Source organism: Saimiri boliviensis, chromosome 11 (assembly GCF_048565385.1).
Source record: "Saimiri boliviensis isolate mSaiBol1 chromosome 11, mSaiBol1.pri, whole genome shotgun sequence".
Classification (NCBI taxonomy): domain Eukaryota; kingdom Metazoa; phylum Chordata; class Mammalia; order Primates; family Cebidae; genus Saimiri; species Saimiri boliviensis.
This window is the reverse complement of record NC_133459.1, coordinates 12,128,184-12,148,691: the sequence shown is the minus strand read 5'-3', so window position 1 is coordinate 12,148,691 and position 20,508 is coordinate 12,128,184. Positions and strand designations below refer to the sequence as shown.

The window sequence follows — 20,508 nt, the reverse complement described above, 5'->3', positions numbered from 1 at the left end:
AGCAGAAAATCAAACACCCTATATTCTCGCTCATAGGCGGGTGTTGAACAATGAGAACACATGGACACAGGGAGGGGAGCACTACACACTGGGGTCTGTTGGGGGAATGGGGGAGGGGTGGGGGGTGGGGAGGTGGGAAGAGATAGCATGGGGAGAAATGACAGATACAGGTGAGGGGATGGAAGGCAGCAAAGCACACTGCCATGTGTGTACCTACGCAACAATCTTGCATGTTCATCACATGTACCCCAAAACCTAAAATGCAATAAAAAAAAAAAAAAAAAAAAGAAATTCCACCTCTACTAAAAACACAAAAATTAGCTGAGCAATATGGCAGGTGGCTGTAATCCCAGCTACTCGGGAGATTGAGGCAAGAGAATAGCTGGAGCCTGGGAGGCAGAGTGAGACTGCAGTCTCACTTCCAGTGAGCCGAGATCATACCACTGTGATCCAGCCTGGGCAACAGAGTGAGACTCTAACCCCTCAACCCCCCAAAAAATATTTTGTAGAGATGGGGGTTTGCCATGTTGCCCAGATTGGTCTTGAATCCCTAGGCTGAAATGATCCTCCCACCTTGGCCTCGCAAACTTTTGGGTTATAAGCATGAGTTTCTGCTCCCACCAAGAATTTTTTTTTTTTTTTGGTCCCCCAGGCTAGAGTGCAATGACAGGATCTCGGGTCACTGCAACCTACGCCTCCCAGGTTCAAGGGATTCTCTTGCCTCGACCTCTTGAGTAGGGATAACAGGCACCCACCACTGTGCCCAGCTAATTTTTGTATTTCTAGTAAAGACAAGATTTTGCCAAGTTGGTCAGGCTGGCCTCAGCCTCCCAAAGTGCTGAAATTACAGGCATGAGCCACCATGCCCAGCTTTTTTTTCTTTTTGACGTGGAGTTTTGCTCTTGTTGCCCAGGCTGGAGTGCAATGGTAAGATCTCGGCTCACACAACCTCTGCCTCCCAGGTTCAAGTGACTCCTCTTCCTCAGCTTCCCGAGTAGCTGGGATTACAGGCATGTGCCACCAGGCCTGGCAAATTATATATTATTATTATTATTTTTTAGTAGAGACGGGGTTTTGCCCTGTTGACCAGGCTGGTCTAGAACACCCAACCTCAGGTGATCTGCTTGCCCCGGCCTCCCAAAGTGCTAGGATTACGGGTGTGAGGCCTGAGCCTACCCTGTAAGAATTTTGAAATGACATAAACCATAGCACAAATCAAAATTTTTGAAATAAAGACAAAACTGCAATGTTTTTTTTTTTGAGACGGATGCTCAGTCTGTGGCCCAGGCTGGAGTACAGTGGCACCGTGTCGGCTCACTGCCACCTCTGTCTTCTGGGTTCAAATAATTCTGCTTCAGCCTCCCTAGTAGCTGGAATTACAGGTGACTACCAACGTGCCTGGCTAATTTTTATATTTTTAGTAAAGATGGGGTTTCACCCTTTTGACCAGGCTTTAAAACTCCATTTAGAGGAAGAAATCAAAGCTGTTTTTCATACTGTTTGTATGAAAAAAGTAAAAACAAAAACAAAAACAAAAACAAAAAATGACAAGATATAACTCTGTGCCATCTTAGGCTGAATTCTCCCCATGCCAGACGGGCTGACTGTAGATCAGGTGGAAGGGGCCGTACAGGAGGGGCCTTACAGAGATTAGTGACTTACCAGATCTGGACTCAGTTTGCAGGGAGCTCAGACCTCAAGAAACAAGCAGTAACTCCAGGTTCGAAGACTTATGGTCTCTCCCGTGGGTCTTTTGAAGCTTTTATTGACCTTTGTAATCACCACTCCCATCCCCTCCCCTCCAAGTATCCACTGCTAGCTTCCAATCAAAAACTGATATCTGATTGGGTTTCTGAATCTCCACCCAATTAATCCTGATTGGGATTTTGGCTCTCTGAAGATTAATTGATTGAATCAGAACTCTATTAATATCAGATATTCATATTCATTTCCTGAATCAAGAAATTGAAAGCGTTAGGGATCGGGTGGAAGTGAATTCATTCATTCAAGGCCAGCCAGGGTGGCTCGCGTGAGGTCAGGAGCCCAAGACCAGCCTAGCCAACGTGGTGAAACGCTGTCTCTAAAAATACAAAAATGTCTGTATTCCAGCTACTCTGGAGGCTGAGATGGGAAAATCTCTTGAACCCAGGAGGCAGAGGTGGTTGCAGTGAGCTGAGATTGTGCCATTGCACTCCAGCTTGGGTGATAGAGGGAGATGCTGTCAAAAAAAAAAAAAAAAAAGAATTCATTCTTTAATGAACTCCACAAACACTGATGAAATTTTACTAATGTGTGACCTGTATAGTTCTGAGTGTGAGGCAGGGAAGGGTTCAATCTGTTCTGGACATTAGACAGAAAAAGAAAACCTGAAAGTAGTGTTGTCAGGAGAACACATGAAAATTATAAAAATATTTCATAGTTAAAATAGCTTTATAGGCCAGGCACAGTGGCTCACACCTGTAATCCTAGCACCTTGGGCGGCTAAAGTAGGTGGATGACCTGAGGATGGGAGTTCTAGACCAGCCTGACCAACATGGAGAAAACCCATCTCTGCTGAAAATACAAAATTAGCCAGCTGTGGCAGTGCCTGTAATGCCAGCTACTTGGGAGGCTGAGGCAGAATTGCTTGAACCCAGGAGGCGGAGGTTGCAGTGAGCCAAGATCATGCCACTGTACTCCAGCCTGGGAGACAGACAGGACTCCATATCAGAAAAAAAAAAAAAAAAAAAAAAAAAAAAAAAAAAAGATTTATAAAAACTGAGTCATCATCCCTACAAAATCAGAATAAAACTGTCATGTATCAGATGGTCTTGTGGGTTTTACATCACCTAATGTACCAGATTATTCACTCATTCTGGTGGAAGAGAGGTGCCACTGAGGGTGTGATTGGTCTCGGGGCTTAGGTTAAGGCTTCTCTGGAAGAAACTAAAACAATACCTAGACCGGGTGCCGTGGCTCAAGCCTGTAATCCCAGCACTTTGGGAGGCCGAGGCAGGAGGATCACGAGGTCAAGAGATCCAGACCATTCTGGTCAACATGGTGAAACCCTGTCTCTACTAAAAATACAAAAATTAACTGGGCATGGTGGCACACGCCTGTAATTCCAGCTACTCAGGAGGCTGAGGCAGGAGAATTGCTTGAACCCAGGAGGCGGAGGTTGCAGTGAACCGAGATCGCGCCACTACACTCCAGCCTGGGTAACAAGAGTGTAACTCCATCTCAAAAAAAAAAAAAAAAAAGAAACAATACCTGTAAACCTTATCAATTTAATCAGTGGAGAAGGGAGGGGAGAAACAAAAATAAACCAAGCTTGCAGCCCATTCCGAATTCATCATGAGGTTAGTTTGCTTTCTCGTCTGCTTCCTCATGGTTGATGGCAGCCTACCATCCCAAAATCATGTAGACCTTAGATTACAGTTCACCTTAACTGCACTGCAGACAATTTAAACATTGTAAATCATTGACTTTTTCATTGGAGATATTCTTCCAGGTTCTGCATGTCAGTAAAACTATTGATGCCAGCTGATTTGCAGGGCCCTGTAAGGCACCAACTCACCAAGAATGCAGTTTCTACATCCTGTTGACTTCATACCTCTCCCTGCCACCAAAGTACTCCAAATTTCCAGCTCCTTGCTATCCATGATCTCCTGAAAACCCTCAGTACTCCTTGGGAGATGAATTTGAGGGTCTCCTCCCAGCTTCTCATTCAGTTATCCTGTGAACATTAAACTCTCTGCTGCAAACCCTGCTGTCTCAGAATACTGATGTGCTACTGTGCACCAGGCTTAGGAACCTGATGGTCCTGTAATAGAGTCATGTGAACATTACCAAGGGAAGTGAGAGTGGGGGCTGGGCAGGGTTGAGGTGGGTGTTTTAATAGGATTCTTCGAGTGAGTCAAGACTTGGTAAACATGTTGGGGTCATTGAGGGGGTGGAGGAGGAATCTATCCAACCTTGCACTGATGCCTCCTTGGTTTATGTTCTTTTTTTTTTTTTTTTTTTTCTTGAGACAGTCTTGCTCTGTCGTCAGGCACCAGGCTGGAGTACAGTGGCATAATCGTGGCTCACTGCAACTTCCACCTCCTGGGTTCAAGCGATTCTCCTGCCTCAGCCTCTGGAATAGCTGGGACTAGAGATGCACGCCACAATGCCCACCTTAATTTTTTTATTTGTTTTTAAGATGGGGTTTCACCATGTTGGTCAGGCTAGTCGTGAACTCCCGACCTCAGGTGATCTGCCCACCTTGGCCTCCAAAGTACTTGGATTACAGGCGTGAGCCACCACATCCGACCATTTTTTTTTTTTTTTAATTTTTAGTAGAGACGGGGTTCCACTATGTTGGCCAGGCTGGTCTTGATCTCTTGACCTGGTGATCCGCCTGCCTTGGCCTCCCAAAGTGCTGGGATTACAAGTGTGAGCCACTGCGCCTGGTGGTTTTTATTCTTATGAGCAAGGATGAGTCTTTCAAAACAATTTATGTAATCCTCCTTATTTGTCTTTCAAAACCTTTGTCTTTCTTTACCTCCCTGAATAATATCACATTTATTTCCATTGCTTTGCTCATTTCTTTTCTTATTCTTTTTTATTTTGAGATGGAGTTTCGCTCTTGTTACCCATGCTGGAGTGCAATGGCATGATCTTGGCGCACCGCAACCTGCGCCTCCTGGGTTCAGGCAATTCTCCTGCCTCAGCCTCCTGAGTAGCTGGGATTACAGGCACAAGCCACCATGCCCAGCTAATTTTTCGTATTTTTAGTAGAGACTGGGTTTCACCATGTTGACCAGGATGGTCTTGATCTCTTGACCTCGTCATCCACCCACCTTGGCCTCCCAAAGTGCTAGGATTACAGGCTTGAGCCACCGCGCCCAGCCCCTTTTTTTTTTTTTTTTTAAGAGACAGGGTCTCTCTATGTTGCCCAGGCTGGAGTGCAGTGGCACTTCAAAGGCGTGCACTACTGATCAGCACGGGAGTTTTGGCCTGCTCTGTTTTTGACCTGAGCCAGTTCACCCCTCCTTAGGCAACCTGGGGGTCCCCCACTCCCAGGAGGTCACCATATTGATGCCAAACTTAGTGTGGACATCCGATGGGCAAAGCATACTACAGCCCAGAACTCCTAGGCTCAAGCGATCCTCCCACCTCAGCCTCTCAAGTAGCTGGGACTACAGGCACGTGCCACCATGCCCAGCTGCTTTGCTTATGTCATAATAATTTTTTTTTTCCACAGAGTCTCTTTCTTCATTAAGTAGACTATATATTTTGTTGCTACACAAGATGAGTGACCTGGTTTTATGTAGAGAAAAGGTCAAAAGGATCCCATTACTCACCAGGTGGGGGTGATATGAAGGTCATGGTTATTCTTTGTCATATCTGTACCTGCATCTTGCCAGTGGAAACCTACAGGTCACATTAGGCAGGCTTCCAAATTAACTGCCTGTGGAAGGTCTTATGATTGGCTTATATCCTGTCCCTAAGTAAAGAATGATTAGCCGGGCGTGGTGGCTCCCGTCTATAATCCAAGCACTTTGGAGGCCAAGGTGGGTGGATCACCTGATGTCCGGAGTTCAAGACCTGCCTGACCAACATGGTGAAACCCCGTCTTTAAAAAAAAAAATTATAAAATAAAAAATTAAATTAAAAAAAAAAAGAATCTGTCATGAGTTCACAAGAGCCTCAAACTCTTCAAGTACTGATGAAGCCTTCACCTTCTGACAGTGAGGACACTGATCTGATTCTGATCATGAAGTTTTGCTGGCTGTCTTGCAAGTAAATGTTCTAGCCTGTTATGTTGTCATCTAAAGCCAATAACTGTAACCTCCTTATTGCACCTTCCAGTGAAAAACACAGAAACAAAACTCTATTGGACCCTTGCCAGGTCAATAAGACAAAAGAAAATTTTTAGAAAGCTGATATGAGGAGTCCCATTCCCTTCTTTTAACCTTTCTCACAAAAGCATTCCAACTTCTGACAGACGTTGGAACACACCCCCTTTGTCGGTGTGTGTCTTCCAGGTCAATCCTCACATTTAGCATTCAATGAAGCTTTATTTATTTCTGCCTCAACAGCCTTGACTTCCATTGACACCAGGTTGCATGATAATGGTTTGAATTGGGGTGGGAAGAAAAAAATACTTCTATGAATTGTATAAAGTAATCCTGGCAGGCCATCTCCATTGAAGAATAAATAGGTTCCTCTCCAAACATGCCCTGAGTATTGATGCATCCAATAAATAAAACTATTATTTATTGCATATAGTAGACCTATAGAGGCATTCTATTTGCCTCTAGAATCTCCAATGAACCTATATCTCATTTCAGTAAGTTCTCTGATTATATGGCAGAGAGTAACATGGTCATGTACTGATTCTATGTCTACTGGCATTCTAATTGCTACTAGAGCATCCAGTCTTCATAATGTGTGTCAGACCAAAGAGTCTGATTATAAGGGAGGCTGGGACACTACCTAGATAAGACCCAGTTACGCTAATGCTTCCTATGCATACAGATAAATTATCAGTAATGAAATCAACAAAAGTCATAGGCCACGCATTTACATCTATAGCTTCTTCTCAGTGCCAAGTCATTTGACTGAAAATATTAGGTCCGGTGGTGGTGGTTCAAGCCTGTAATCCCAGCACTTTGGGAGGCCGAGGCGGATGGATCATGAGATTGGGAGATGGAGACCATCCTGGCTAACACAGTGAAATCCTGAATCTACTAAAAATACAAAATATTAGCTGGGCACGGTGGCGGGTGCCTGTAGTCCCAGCTACTTGGGAAGCTGAGGCAGGAGAATTGCTTGAATACAGAAGGCTGCAGTGAGCCAAGATCGCGGCACCATACTCCAGCCTGGGAGACAGAGCGAGACTATCTCAAAAAAATAAAAAATAAAAAATAAATTGACCAACTTGCCAAAGGAAGGATAACAAACCTTATCATGAAGTTAGCGTCCTCAATTGCTACCCAACTGTGTATGAGAGCAGGTCCTACCATTAGTTGTGATCCTTCCCATTCATCTAAATGACTCTGTAGCCAGCAATTGCTTTGGTAAGTGATAGTGGCTAAATTTTGAACAGGAGACCTTAGAAAGTGTTGGCTTTGAGTGCTGAAAGTACCTGACAAAATAAAATATAAGTTTGAGCATTTCGTGTTAATGCAAAATAAACCCAAGTCTCAGTCCAGGGAAGAAGATCAAATGGAGTCTTGTTCCATTGTCTGGGAAAAGCTGTTTACTGTGTGATGGGGTCTACTTCTAGGGAAGGTTTTTCCTTGGATGTCCTTAATTTTAAGTCACCTGGTATGGTCCCATTGAATGATGCACATGGGCAGATTTCCCTTGGTGTCATTTCTAAAAGATGCAATCTTGCAACACTGGGGCATGGAGGTCTAACCATCATTGAAAGCCTCCTTCCCCTACTGGAAATATTCTTTCAACTACTGCGTCAAGGTCTTGCAGTACTGAGTCATATTGAGAGCAAGTCTTAGGTGCATAAAAGCTAATACTATGATACCATCTATTGAGAAAAGAAAAGATTAGGCAAGGTGTGGCGGCACACGCCTGTAATCCCAGCACTTTGGAAGGCTGAGGTGCAGATCACCTGAGGTCGGGAGTTTGAGACCAGCCTGACCAACATGGTGAAACTGTCTCTACTAAAAACAAAAAAATTAGCTGGGCGTGGTTCTGTACACCAGTAATCCCAGCTACTCAGAAGGCTGAGTCAGGAAAATTGCTTGAACCCAGGAGGCAGAGGTTACAGTGAGCTGAGATTGAGCCACTGCACTCCAGCCTGGGCGACAGAGCAAGACTCCATCTCAATTAAAAACAAACAAGCAAAAACCAATCATCCCAACACCAGTTTTCACAAATTCAACAATTTTTTCTACAACATGATGGACTGTGGAGTACAGAGCCTTTAATAGTGGCAACTTCAGGAACTCGGGAAGGATAAGGTGGCCATTGAGGCCATCAGTGAGTCCTCATTCGGGATTAAATGTGAATCCTTTCAGATACTATTTTGGTTATTCCAATTCAGGTGCACAGTATTGTTTATGGCACAAATTGTCATAAATAATTTGACGTGAAACAACTTAATCCAATTTCTTAAAACTCTGGTGGTAGCTGAGTTCACATAAAAGTCTGTTAATGCATTTCCTTGACATTTAGGTTCAATGTTATGAGTAGAAGCTTTAATTTTAACAACCACCTTTGGCCAGGCACGGTGGCTCATGCCTGTAATCCCAGCATTTTGGGAGGCTAAAGTGAGTAGATCTCTTGAGCTCAGGAGCTGGAGACCAGTCTGTGCAATATGACGAAATCCAACCTCTACCTGAACTACAAATAATTAGCTGGACCAGGTGGCATGCACCTAGACTCCCAGCTACTCTGGGGGCTGAGTGGGGAGGATTGCTTGAGCCCAGGGCACAGATGTTGGCAGTCAACCAAGATTGCATCATTGTACTCCAGCCTGGGTGATAGAGTGAGACTCTACCTCTTAAAAAAAAAAAGAAAAAGAAAAAAAAGGCCGGGTGTGGTGGCTTACGCCAGTAATCCAAGCACTTTGGGAGGCTGAGGTGGGCGGATCATGAGGTTAGAATTCAAGACCAGCCTGGCCAACAGGGTGAAACCCCACCTCTAAAAAAAATTAATTAAATTTTTAAAAAAAGGAAGAAAAGAAATCTTTGAGGGCAAACATTGCTCACTCATGTCCATATTTGATGTGCTTCTGCTAGAAGTGTTTACATATTTTGTAATTATCAATCCCTCCAAAGGCAATCTACTATTTGTAAAATTGTTAACTACTTTGTCTTCGACTATATGACAAGTTCTAGTAGAGGTATATATTACTGTGAGTTGTTCTGATATAAACTCTGAAATAAACACAAAAGAATTGACCAGCTTTTAAAAGCAGGAATAATAAGCCAGTGTGGTGGCTCACGCCTGTAATCCCAGGGCTTTGGGAGGCTGAGGTGGGTGGTTCACAAGGTCAGTTCAAGACAGGCCTGGCCAACATGGTGAAACCCCACCTCTGCTAAAAGTACAAAAATTAGCCAGGCGTGTTATCACGCACCTGTAGGACAAGCTATGCAGGAATCTGAGGCAGGAGAATTGCTTGAACTCAAGAGGCAGAGGTTGCAGTGAGTTGAGATTATGCCATTGCACTCCAGTCTGGGGGATAGAGTGGGACTCCATCTCCAAGAAAAAAAAAAAAAAGAATATCAAATGTACCCTGTAAATATGCAAATTTCATGTATCCATAATAATTTTAAAAATTGTTAAGACTAGGCACGGTGGTCCATGCCTATACTTTCAGCAGTTTGGGAGGCCAGGACAGGAGGAACACTTGAGACTAGCAGTGTGAGATCAACCAGGTCCACAGTCAGCCCAGGTTCACCTGAGTGAAGCATCAGAGAACTTCCTGGCCCACATGGGCTGCATACATGTAGGTCAGTACCCTGGACAGGTTCCTCTTTTGTTTTTTCTCAGTGTAAAGTTTTTTTCTGTTATAAATATGGGGTGTCACCATGTTGGTCATGCTGGTCTCTGGATCCATTTCTTACACTTTATGCAAAAATTAACTCCAGATGGATTAAAGATTTAAACATCAGATCTAACACTATAAAAATGAAACCTAGAGGAAAACCTGGGCAATACCATTCAGGACATAGGCATGGGCAAGGACTTCATGACTCAAACACCAAAAGCAATGGCAACAAAAGCCAAAATAGACAAATGGGATCTAATTGTACTAAAGAGCTCTGTACAACAAAAGAAACTAACATTAGAGTGAACCGACCACTGACAGAATGGGAAAAAATTTTTGAAATCTACCCATCTGATAAAGGGCTAATATCCAGAATCTATAAAGAACTTAAAACAAATTTACAGGAAAAAACAAACCCCTCCAAAAAGTGGGCAAACGATATGAATAGACACTTCTCAAAAATACGACAGTTATACAGCTAACAAATGTATGAAAAAAGCTCATCATCACTGGTCATTAGAGAAATGTGAATCAAAACAACATTGAGATACCATCTCATACCATTCTAAGTGGTGTTTCTTGATAAGAGAAGGGAGATGTTATTTATGAGAAGATATCTCATTGATACGAATTAGTTTTCCAAAAGATGTATTTTTCTATTAATGTGGGCTAGAAATACTTAGAATATGCTGTATGCATTTTTCCAAAAGGGAAATTGGACCCAAGTGTTTTAATTCAGTAAAACCCACTAGCCATCATGAGGACAGGCATGGGGTGGTGATGTCACGAGGCTCCTGCAATACGCACTATGGCCATTCCCTTCAAGGTCAGGGGGCAGCCCCTTGTGCAGTGAAGCCCTTCCCTGGCAGGGCCGGTGATCAGGAACAGATTCCTCTAGATCTGCCCATTTGGGGTCAGCTGAGTCTCAGTACCTGAGGCGCGGCGAGGGCTCCTGAAAAGAGGGTAGACTTCAGTAGCTCACCATCACTGCCCACACAGAATGTTCCAGGCCCCAAGTGTGCATCTTTTGTGGATGAACTTAGTGAACAGGCACGGGAGAATTAAGGGAGAACTAGATGAGAAGTGGAGGAGGGGTGGGAATTAATCAAAATGATCAAATTTCACTCTGGATGCCTTGACTTCCTACAGCTGAACCTCAGTCACAACTTAGTCCCTCTCATCAGTAACTAGAGATTTCTGATGTATAAATGGCTGACATTTTTTTAATAACCACCCTCGCAGGGATTAACTCATGCCATCACTCTGTAACTTCAGGTTCTATTTCTAACTCTAGGACAAAAGTCCCTGAAGGCCTCATGGACGCCCAGTCACCCAGTACTGCTCCCTGCTGAGTCACTGTTGCTTTATCCACTGACAGTGAGCACCTGCCTGAAACGCACAGCTCTGTCTTCCTTTAAGATGCACCTGACCGGGCTAGGCTGCCCATGCCTGTAAACCCGGCACTGTGGAAGGCCGAGGTGGGCAGATCACTTGAGGTCAGGAGTGACCTCAAGGAGGCCAGCCTTGCCAAGCTCATGAAACCCTGTCTCTACCAAAAAAAAAAAAAAAAAAAACAATTAACCGGGTGTGGTGGCGCACATCCATAACACCAGCTACTCAGGAGGCTGAGGCAGGAGGATCACTTAAACCCAGGAGGCGAAGGTTGCAGTGAGCTGAGATTCTGCCACTGCACTTGGGCCTGAGTGATAGAGCGAGACCCTGAGTCAAAAAAAAAAGCACCCACGTCCTTGATTTTAGGGCCCAAGTGTCCGTAAGGGCGAGTATCCAACCCCCTTAACCAGGCCTTCCCTAGGAGCAAGGATGGAACTCCAGTTTCTCAGACGGCCATGCACCACAGGAAGGGCAGGGGTCAAGCCCACAGAAGACCCTCTGGGGCCGCCTTACTTCTCTGAGGACACGCATCAGCTCAGCCCAAATCAGGGTGAGGATCTCCCAACTGACATGACCCCTGCTGTCAAGACTCTTCAGAGGGGCAGGGTGCGTCTCCGGGCCTGCCTCGCTCAGCCCGCCTGTGTGACCCAGCAGGCCTTTCAGAGCCTTCACAGGCCTCATTTCCGTAAAACTAGAAAGTGGTGAGCCAGGAGCAGCGGCTCAGGGCAGACAAGATGACCCTGAATTGCGAGTCCTGAATCCCACAGTCCTGTAAGAGGAGGCTCTCAAGACTAGCTAGCAGCAGCTTTCTCTAGCAGGGCTCCCAGGGGCTCGAGATTGCTGGTCCACGTTGCTGGTCACCCAAATACAAGTTTGTTCCCATCAGTAGATGATGGTCAGCATTCAAGGTGCTGTATGATGAAGACTCAGATCATTGCTGGGCACAGTGGCTTGCACCTGTAATCCTAGCACTTTGGGAGGCTGAGGCAGGCAGATCACCTGAGGGCGGGAGTTTGAGACCAGCCTGACCAACATGGAAAAACCCCATCTCTACTAAAAACACAGGCCGGGCACGGTGGCTCAAGCCTGTAATCCCAGCACTTTGGGAGGCCAAGGCAGGTGGATCACGAGGTCAAGAGATCAAGACCATCCTGGTCAATATGGTGAAACCACGTCTCTACTAAAAATACAGAAAATTAGCTGGGCATGGTGGCGCGTGCCTGTAATCCCAGCTACTCAGGAGGCTGAGGCAGGAGAATTGCCTGAACCCAGGAGGCGGAGGTTGCGGTGAGCTGAGAATAGGCGCCATTGCACTCCACACTGGGTAACAAGAGTGAAACTCCGTCTCAAATAAAAAAAAAAAAAGAAAGAAAAAGCAAGCTTCTCAGGCCAATCTGCGCAACCCCCACTTCTTCCAGGGCCAAAGTCATTTCTCCAGCATGTGTAAAAACAGAGCGCTCGGTTTACCCGAAATCCATTCTACAGTAAGTGGCCACAGAGGCACAGTTCCTCCCTTCTGATACCAAGAAGAGTATGTCCCAACCTGTAAAGAGCAGGCAAGGCTGGGCACGGTGGCTCAAGCCTATCAATTCTAACACTTTGGGATGCCGAGGTGGGTGGATCACCTGAGGTCAGAAGTTCAAGACCAACCTGGCCATCATGGTGAAACCCCATCTTAAAATAAATAAGCCGGGCACAGTGGCTCCAGCCTGTAATCCCAGCACTTTGGGAGGCCGAGGCGGGTGGATCACCAGGTCAAGAGATGGAGACCATCCTGGTCAACATGGTGAAACCCCGTCTTTACTAAAAATACAGAAAATTAGCTGGGCATGGTGGCGCGTGCCTGTAATCACAGCTATTCAGGAGGCTGAGGCAGGAGAATTGCCTGAACCCAGGAAGCAGAGGTTGCGGTGAGCCGAGATCGCGCCATTGCACTCCAGCCTGGGTAACAAGAGCGAAACTCCGTCTCAAATAAATAAATAAATTAAATTAAATTAAATTAAAAGCAGGCAAGATCACTCCTAATCCATGAATTATTAGCCATTGCTCCACTAAACTCTAACAGCACTGTGAAATATTACGGACGGCTATCTCCGAATCTCAGATCTCCACTTTTTTGAGAAAAAAAAAAAAAAAAGTCTTCTCAGCCGGGAGCGGTGGCTCATGCCTGTAATCTCAGCACTTTCAGAGGCGGAGGTGGGTGGATCATAAGGTCAGGAATTGGAGACCAGCCTGGTCAATCAATATGGTGAAACCCGGTCTCAAAAATAATCCCAGCCACTCGGGAGCCCGAGGCAGGAGAATCGCTTGAACCCCAGGGGACAGAGGTGCAGTGAGCTGAGATCATGCCACTTGCACTCCAGCCTGGGGGACAGAGTGAAACTGTCTCAAAATTTAAAAAGGTCTGGTGCAGTGGCTCATGCCTATAAACCTACCACTTTGGGAGGCCAAGATGGGTAGATCACGTGAGGTCAGGAGTTCAAAACAAGCCTGACCAACATGGTGAAACCTGGTCTCTTCTAAAAATGCAAAAAAAATTAGCCGGATGTGATGGTGGGCACCTGTAGACCCAGCTACTGGGGAAGGGGGATGGGGGGGGGCGCTGAGGCCCGAGAATCACTTGAATTCGGTAGGCGGAGCTTGCTGTGAGCCAAGAGCCTGCCACTGCACTCCAGCCTGGGTGACAGAGCGAGACTCCTGTCCCCCCAACCCCCACCAAAAAAGAAATGCCTTTGCAACCTAAAGGTTGAAAACAATGGGAATGGGAGTTTCCTATGGTCCCACACAGCCCACAATCTCAGTTCCATCAGTGAACCCAGTTAGGAGACTAAAGGGACTCCCTAAATTAGGTTCCATTGTTGCAGGACTTCCTTAGTTCGGCTAAAGACTGTGTCCTTGTTCGTCCCATGGCCACAAAAATTCAGGCTTGCAGACGGTTTGAAGGGTGAGTAAAGCAGGATTATACTGCATGAAAAGGAAAAAGACGGAACAGGAACTCTCCTCAATGCCAGACTCCTCCCCTCTGCGGAGAGCGCTACTCCCGAAGCTCCACCCCACTGCGCGTTCCCACAGTGTGCAGGCTGGTGGGAGATTCTCCAGGCTGGTGGGAGATTCTCCGGGGACCCCCCAACCACATGGCTATCTCACCATTATGTCCATTTAAAAACAGCCGGGAGCAATGGCCTCTCACCTATTTTACAGGTCCACGCCTGTAACCTCAGCACTCTGGGAGGCCAAGGCAGGTGGATCACCTGAGATCAGGAGTTTGAGACCAGCCTGGCCAACATAGCGAAACCCCATCTCTACTTAAAAAAAAAAAAAAAAAAAAAAAAATACAAAAATTAGCCGGGTGTAGTGGTGCCTGCCTGTAATCCCAGCTACTCAGGAGACTGAGGCAGGAGAACCGCTTGAACTCAGGAGGCAGAGGTTGCCATAAGCCGAGACCGCGCCATTGCACTCCAGCCTGGGTAACAAGAGCGAAACTCCATCTCAAAAAAATAAAACTAAAATAAGAAATTAAAAAATTAAAAATAAAAGAACCAGGCATGGTAGCTCATGCCTATAATCCCAGCACTTTGGGAGGCCCAGGTGGGTGGATTACCTGAGGTCAGGAGTTTAAGACCAGCCTGACCAACATAGTGAAACCCTGTCTCTACTACAAATCCAAAAATTAGCTGGGCGTGGTGGTGCATGCCTGTAATCCCAGCTACTTGGGAGGCTGAGGCAGGAGAATACCCTCAACCCAGGAGGTGGAGGTTGCAGTGAGCCGGGGCAACAAAAGTGAAACTGTCTCAAAACCAACAAACAAGAATGGGAGGAAATTGATTACAGTAACCAAATTTCATTTAAATGCCTTGATTTGCTGGAGCTGAATCTTACTGATTGCAAGACTCAGTGCCTTTTGGGTTTTTTTTTCATCAATAAGTGAAGATTCCCTGAGGCTTCAACTGGAAAACAGGTTACTTGATAATAGAGGGCACCAGACAGCTTCCACTCGGTTTCCCTTTATTTCTGTATCTTGGCAACCATCCATGCAAGGGTAACTCCCTCAGGCATTTGCAAGCCTGAATTCCACTCTAGACACTCAGATTCCCGTTTTTGACGCTATAGGATACAGATCCCCGAAGTCTCATCCAATCCATGTCAGTGTTTCCCCAAGTCCAGCCCCTGCTTCATTACTTTTCCTTTTCCACTTTCAGAGCCGTGTCTGGAAAGATGGGTTCTGTGCTCCCTGGAGGATGTGCCTAAGACCTACGTTTTAGTTTCCAAGTGTCCAGAAGAAAGCATTTGATACATCCACGCAAACAGGCAGATATTCAACCGCTACATTGATTTACCTCCAGGTCATAATATGCCCTGTGGCCACAGTGAGGGCAGCAGGCGGTAGAGAACAAGACCCTCTTGGTCTGCCTCAAGACCTTCACTCTCCCCATCAGCTCAGCCCCCAGTTGGGCAAACCTCCACCGGCAGAGAGCACCAGAAGCATCATAACTCTCCCGTGGGGCGGGATACAGCTCCAGGCGTAAGTTGTTCAGTCTGATTGTGTGGGACAGAAGGTTCTCCAGGGTGGCCATGGAGATGGGATTTCCACGAAAGCTGAAGGTGGTGAGCTCAAAGCAGCGGCTTAAGGCAGGCAGGATGGCATTGACTTGGGAGTCTTCGATCCCACAGTCATCTAAGTCCAGGTATTCCAGGGTGGCTGCCACTTTTTCTAGCAGGAGTTGGAGAGGCACAAGACTCAGATTGGCCAGGCTGATGCCACTCAGGTCCAGGGTCATTAGTTGACTGATGCTGGGGGACTGGGACAGATGCCTCAAGTCCGATTCCGAAAGCACACAGTTCGTTATTGCGAGGATCTTTAACGGGGTCTTCAGACAGCTGGGGAGAGAGCAAGAAGTTAGTTCTGGGGAATCATAGGGGTGAGTGAAGAGTGGTGGGTGATGACTTCAAGGTGATGGACAAAGACCATTTTGCCCAAGTCCAAGGTCATTCCGATTGTCTGATAGTCAACATTTAGGATGCTGCGTGATGAAGAACTTTGCCACTGAGGTCAAGTCCATCTTAGGCCTGATGCAGTAACTCACACCTGTAATCCGAGCACTTACGGAGGCTGAGATGTGTGGATCACTTAAGGTCAGGAGTTGGAGAGCAGCCTGGCCAAACGGTGAAACCACATCGCTACTAAAAATGCAAAAATCAGCCAGGCGTGGTGGCAGGCACCTGTAATATCAGCTACTTGGGAGGTTGAGGCAGGAGAATCACAAGAACCCAGGAAGTGGAGGTTGCAGTAAGCAGAGATTATGCTGCTACACTCCAGCCTTTGTAACAGAGTGAGACTGTGTCTAAAAAAAAAAAAGAAAAGAAAAACAAAGAAAAATTTCATTTCCTCCTGAGTCTTTTCACCATCATTTATAGGAATGGATCAAGTTCACAGAATCCCTGAAGCTTCCTTTACTCATCCTTCAGGGATAAAAACACATCTCTGGGCCACGGGAGCCCAGAGGGGACACAGGCTTACGGACAAACCCAGGCGGGATTCTGCAACATCAGCTGGGGTGCCCAGGCTGCAGGGGTCCCTGACAGGCCTGTCTAATCCGCAAACCATTTATCACTTTTACCAGTCTTTGTGCCTACTCTCTGACCTTCTGTTTCCTAGGTAATTAATTTACCTGGAGCTCAAAACAATCTCTTGTGACCGGGAATTAGAGATGAGGTAATCCTAGCAATTTGGGAGACTGAGGTGGGTGGATCACCTGAGGTCAGGAGTTCAAGACTAGCTTGGCCATCATGGTGAAACCCCACCTTAAAAAAAAGAAAAAAAAAAAAAAAAAAAAAACAAGAGATGAGATCATTTGTGTTCCCCAAGCTGTTGAGCACAGAGCTTGTATTATTCTGAAACGTGCAGGTTTGATGAGCATTCCCCTCTTCAGTGCCCACTTCACTCCCCCACTTCCCAACATCTTTTTAAAACTAATCTCGTTTGGCCTGGCATGGTGGCTCACGCCTGTAATCCTAGCACTTTCAAAGGCCAAGGCCAGGAGTTCGAGACCAACCTGACCAACATGGTGAAACTTGGTCTTTACTTAAAATACAAAACTTAGCCGGGTGTGGTGGCAAGTGCCTGTAATCCCAACTACTCAGTTGACTGACAGGGGAATCGCTTGAACCCGGGAGGCGGAGGTTGCAGTGAGCCGAGATTGCACCACTGCATCCAGCCTGGGTGACAGATCGAAACTCTGTCTCAAACAGAAATAAATAAACAAACAAACAAACAAATAAAAATTATCTTGTTTGAGCTGGGCGTGTATGCTCACGCCTGTAATCTCAGCACTTTGGGAGGCTGAAGCAGGGGGATCACGTGAGCTCAGGAGTTTGAGACCAGCCTGGCCAATATGGTGAAGACGAGTCTCTACAAAAACACAAAAATTAGCCAGGTTGGTGGCCCACACCTGCAATCCCAGGTGCTCCGGAGACTGAGGCAAGAGAATCACTTGAACCCGGGAGGTACGGGTTGCAGTAAGCCGAGATCACGCCACTGCACTCCCTGTGGGCAATCAAGTGAAATTTCATTTCAAAATAAAAAAAATTATCTCGTTTGCTTTGATTTTTATTAATTCCTATTTTTAGTCAGCAATCTTGCTGTGTTACCCAGACTTCTCTAAAACTTCTGGGCTCAACTTATCCTCTTTCCTCAGGCTCTCAAAGTGCTAGGATTACAGGCATGAGCCACCATGCCTGACCTATTTCTCATCATCTTAACTTAGACGCGCGTCCTCAGGAGGAATTCACTAACTCACCCTCCCTAGAGCTGAACCCTTCAGTAGCCAGCTTCCTAGCATGGCAGCCTCTCCATAGCATCTACCCCCACTGATCCCTCTGCCTTTATTGGAATGGTTGTGTGATACCCATTTCAGGACAGAGCCGCCCACAGGAGAATGCATTGACATTCTAGTGTCCCCTTCACCGTCACCTCCTCATAGGCGGTCGCAGTAGATGCCCACTCGCATTTACTGTGACCTGGAAAGGCTCTGCTGCGGTCTGCAGAGAAAGCTCACCATCCTTCCTCACCTGAGCAGCTGGGCCAGATGGCCTTCGAGGAAAGAAACACAGTTCATATACAGCTTTTGGAGGTGGTGCAGCTTGAGGAACTGAGAGGTGACCTGGGTAACAAACTCCTCCTTCTGCTCTGGGGAAAAGTAGCAAGGGACGTCGACGTGGGAGAGAGCGAGCTTGTGAAGATTCCTCATGTGGCCCAGGTATGGGGTAAACTCTGCCAGGTCGGGCAGTCGCCACCTGCAATTCACTTCCACCTCCTGGATACACTCTGGGTTCACCATATTCAGGATGCTTTGGACTTTGTGGAGGGGCGTTCCCAAGACTTTCAGCTTCTTACAGCACAGGTGTAGTAAACCTTCCCTCTGCTTGACCCACAGAAAGAGGCAGGTGAGGCATTCATCCAGAGTCCTGTTCTGGAGGCAAAGGTCTACGAACACAGTCAAGCGCTGCTGTCCTCTCATCACTGAACAGTCCTGAGCTGGTTTTCTCTTCCTCGTGGCATCTGGTAAGTACCCGCGGGCCATGGCCTCAGACCACACCATCCAGAAGTTCTCACTGACATCCCGTAAATCCAGGACTTGAAGTTGCCTTCTTCTGTGGGAAGATAGAGAGGCTGAGAATGTAAGCGGTCACTGCTGAACGTCAGCTTCACATCCTGCACGCCAGCTGCGCCCCTCCCTGCTTTTTTCTTTCCCTGACTTTTCTCCACCCTGCTGTCCCCTTGGAGCCTGTTCAATTCCACTTTCTCTTTATTCTGAGAATAGGTCTCCCTCCATCGCCCAGGCTGGAGTGCAGTGGTGAGATTTCAGCTCACGGCAACTTCTACCTCCTGGGTTCAAGTGATTCTCCTGCCTCAACCTCCCGAGCACCTGGGATGACAGGTACTCACCACTATGCCCAGCTAATATTTGTATTTTTAGTAGAGTCAGAATTTCACCATGTTGGCCAGGTTTCAAATTCCTGACCACAGGTGATCCACCCTCCTCAGCCTCCCAAATGCTGAGATTACAGGTGTGAGCGTCCGCGCCCTGCTCCGTTCCCACTTTTAGTGGTGCCCTTCATTGCCACTAAGAGAGAGGTTCCTGTGACCTCTACGGACCCTGCGTGATGAGCAGTCCTTTCCCTGAGGAGCTGGGCAGTTGCCGAGGCCTCACTGAGCTTTCTCATCAGCAGCATCAGAAGCCTGTGGGCTCCCCATTGGGCCTCCCCACTCCTCACAACCTAGCTCTTCCTTCTCTGGACACCTGGGCCCTCCCTACCTGCCCATCTGGGCCACCTCACCTGAGACAAACCCCCTGGGTCAGCAGTGCATCAAGTCCATGGAGCACAGCTTGGAAGGTCTCCAGGCAAGGCGTCTTCATCAGGGACCCCAGAGGGAGGCGGGGGAAGGGCCAGGCCTGCACCATCGCCTTCAGGGCCTCACAGTGTCTCCTGCTGAAGGCCTCCATGAACAGCGGGGGGAAAAGTTCCGTGGGCAGCTCCTCCAGGGTGCAGACGGCCAAGGCCTGGTCCCTCAGCAGCTTCCGTCCCACCAGCTCCAGGAGTCTGGGTGGAGTCCAGATGCTCATCTTCACCAACCTGCAAGGAAAACTTCCAGAGGACAAATCCAGAGAAAGAGCATCACTCTCAGACCAAGCCCATGCAATCTCATCCTCTCCTAGGGCTAAAGTCAGTGCTCTGGCAATGGTGAAAGAGTTTGTCTTCGTTTTCTTCAATTCTACTCTGTGCTCAGTGGCCACAAAGCTAGCGTTCTGTCTCTGCTGGCATTAGCACCAGCTTTTCTCAAGCAGTGAGGAGGCAGGAGCACCACTAGCCCTTCCTTTCCAGCCAGTGTTCCATCCACCAAGTAGTGAGTATGGGGGAGCCTGAAGCCTAACCCCTCCCACCGTTGGGGGAAATTTCTAATTACTCAGGGTTCTAAAACAATGGGAATGTTATGTCCCAAGCCCTACATGCCGACATTCACAGTCCCTACAAATAAGATGGTTGGGAACATTCACTGGTCACTCCTACAATGGGTTTTTCTACTTGTTTTCTTTGTAGTAGTTAAGCTTACTTCTCTATTTGTCTTTCCTTTTCTCTCTCACTTTCTTCTTTTCCTGTTTTCCTCCCTCTGTCTTCCTTTCTTTTCTTTTCTTTCTTTTCTCTTTTTTTTCTGATAGGGTCTTGCTCTGTCACCCAGGCTGGAGTGGCTGGAGTACAGTGGTGCCATCTCAGCTCAGTGCAGTCGTGACCTCCCAGGCTCTAAGGATTCTTCCACCTCAGTTTCCCGAGTAGCTAGGACCACAGTCCTGCATCAACACTCCCAGCTAATCTTTGATTTTTTGACCTCTTGTAAAGACAGCGGGTTTCGCTATGTTGTCCACGCCGGTCTTGAACTCCTAGACTCAAGCAATTCACTCACATTGGCCTCCCAAAATTCTGGGATTATAGGCCTGAGCCTCCACGCCTGGCCTCATTATTTAAAATTTCAGTGAGAAATTTTTAAAGCTATGTGACAGTATTATGGATCATTTGCAAGACAGAGATGTTTCCAGTACAAATCTCTTACACATATTAAAAATGACCCACTTTGGATAGGT

General features: G+C 46.9%; 1 protein-coding gene across 1 annotated transcript; it reads right to left on the bottom strand.

The window, feature by feature from the left end:
* Window positions 1-15,186: 15,186 nt before the first annotated feature.
* On the bottom strand, window positions 15,187-19,516 carry LOC120363160 (PRAME family member 20-like). The gene is made up of 3 exons (XM_039467338.2): window positions 19,208-19,516; window positions 17,939-18,520; window positions 15,187-15,748 (listed from the first exon to the last, which is right to left on the bottom strand). The coding sequence occupies exons 1-3, from the start codon at window positions 19,492-19,494 to the stop codon at window positions 15,187-15,189; spliced, it is 1,431 nt and encodes a 476-aa protein (XP_039323272.2). The 5' UTR covers window positions 19,495-19,516.
* Window positions 19,517-20,508: the final 992 nt, after the last annotated feature.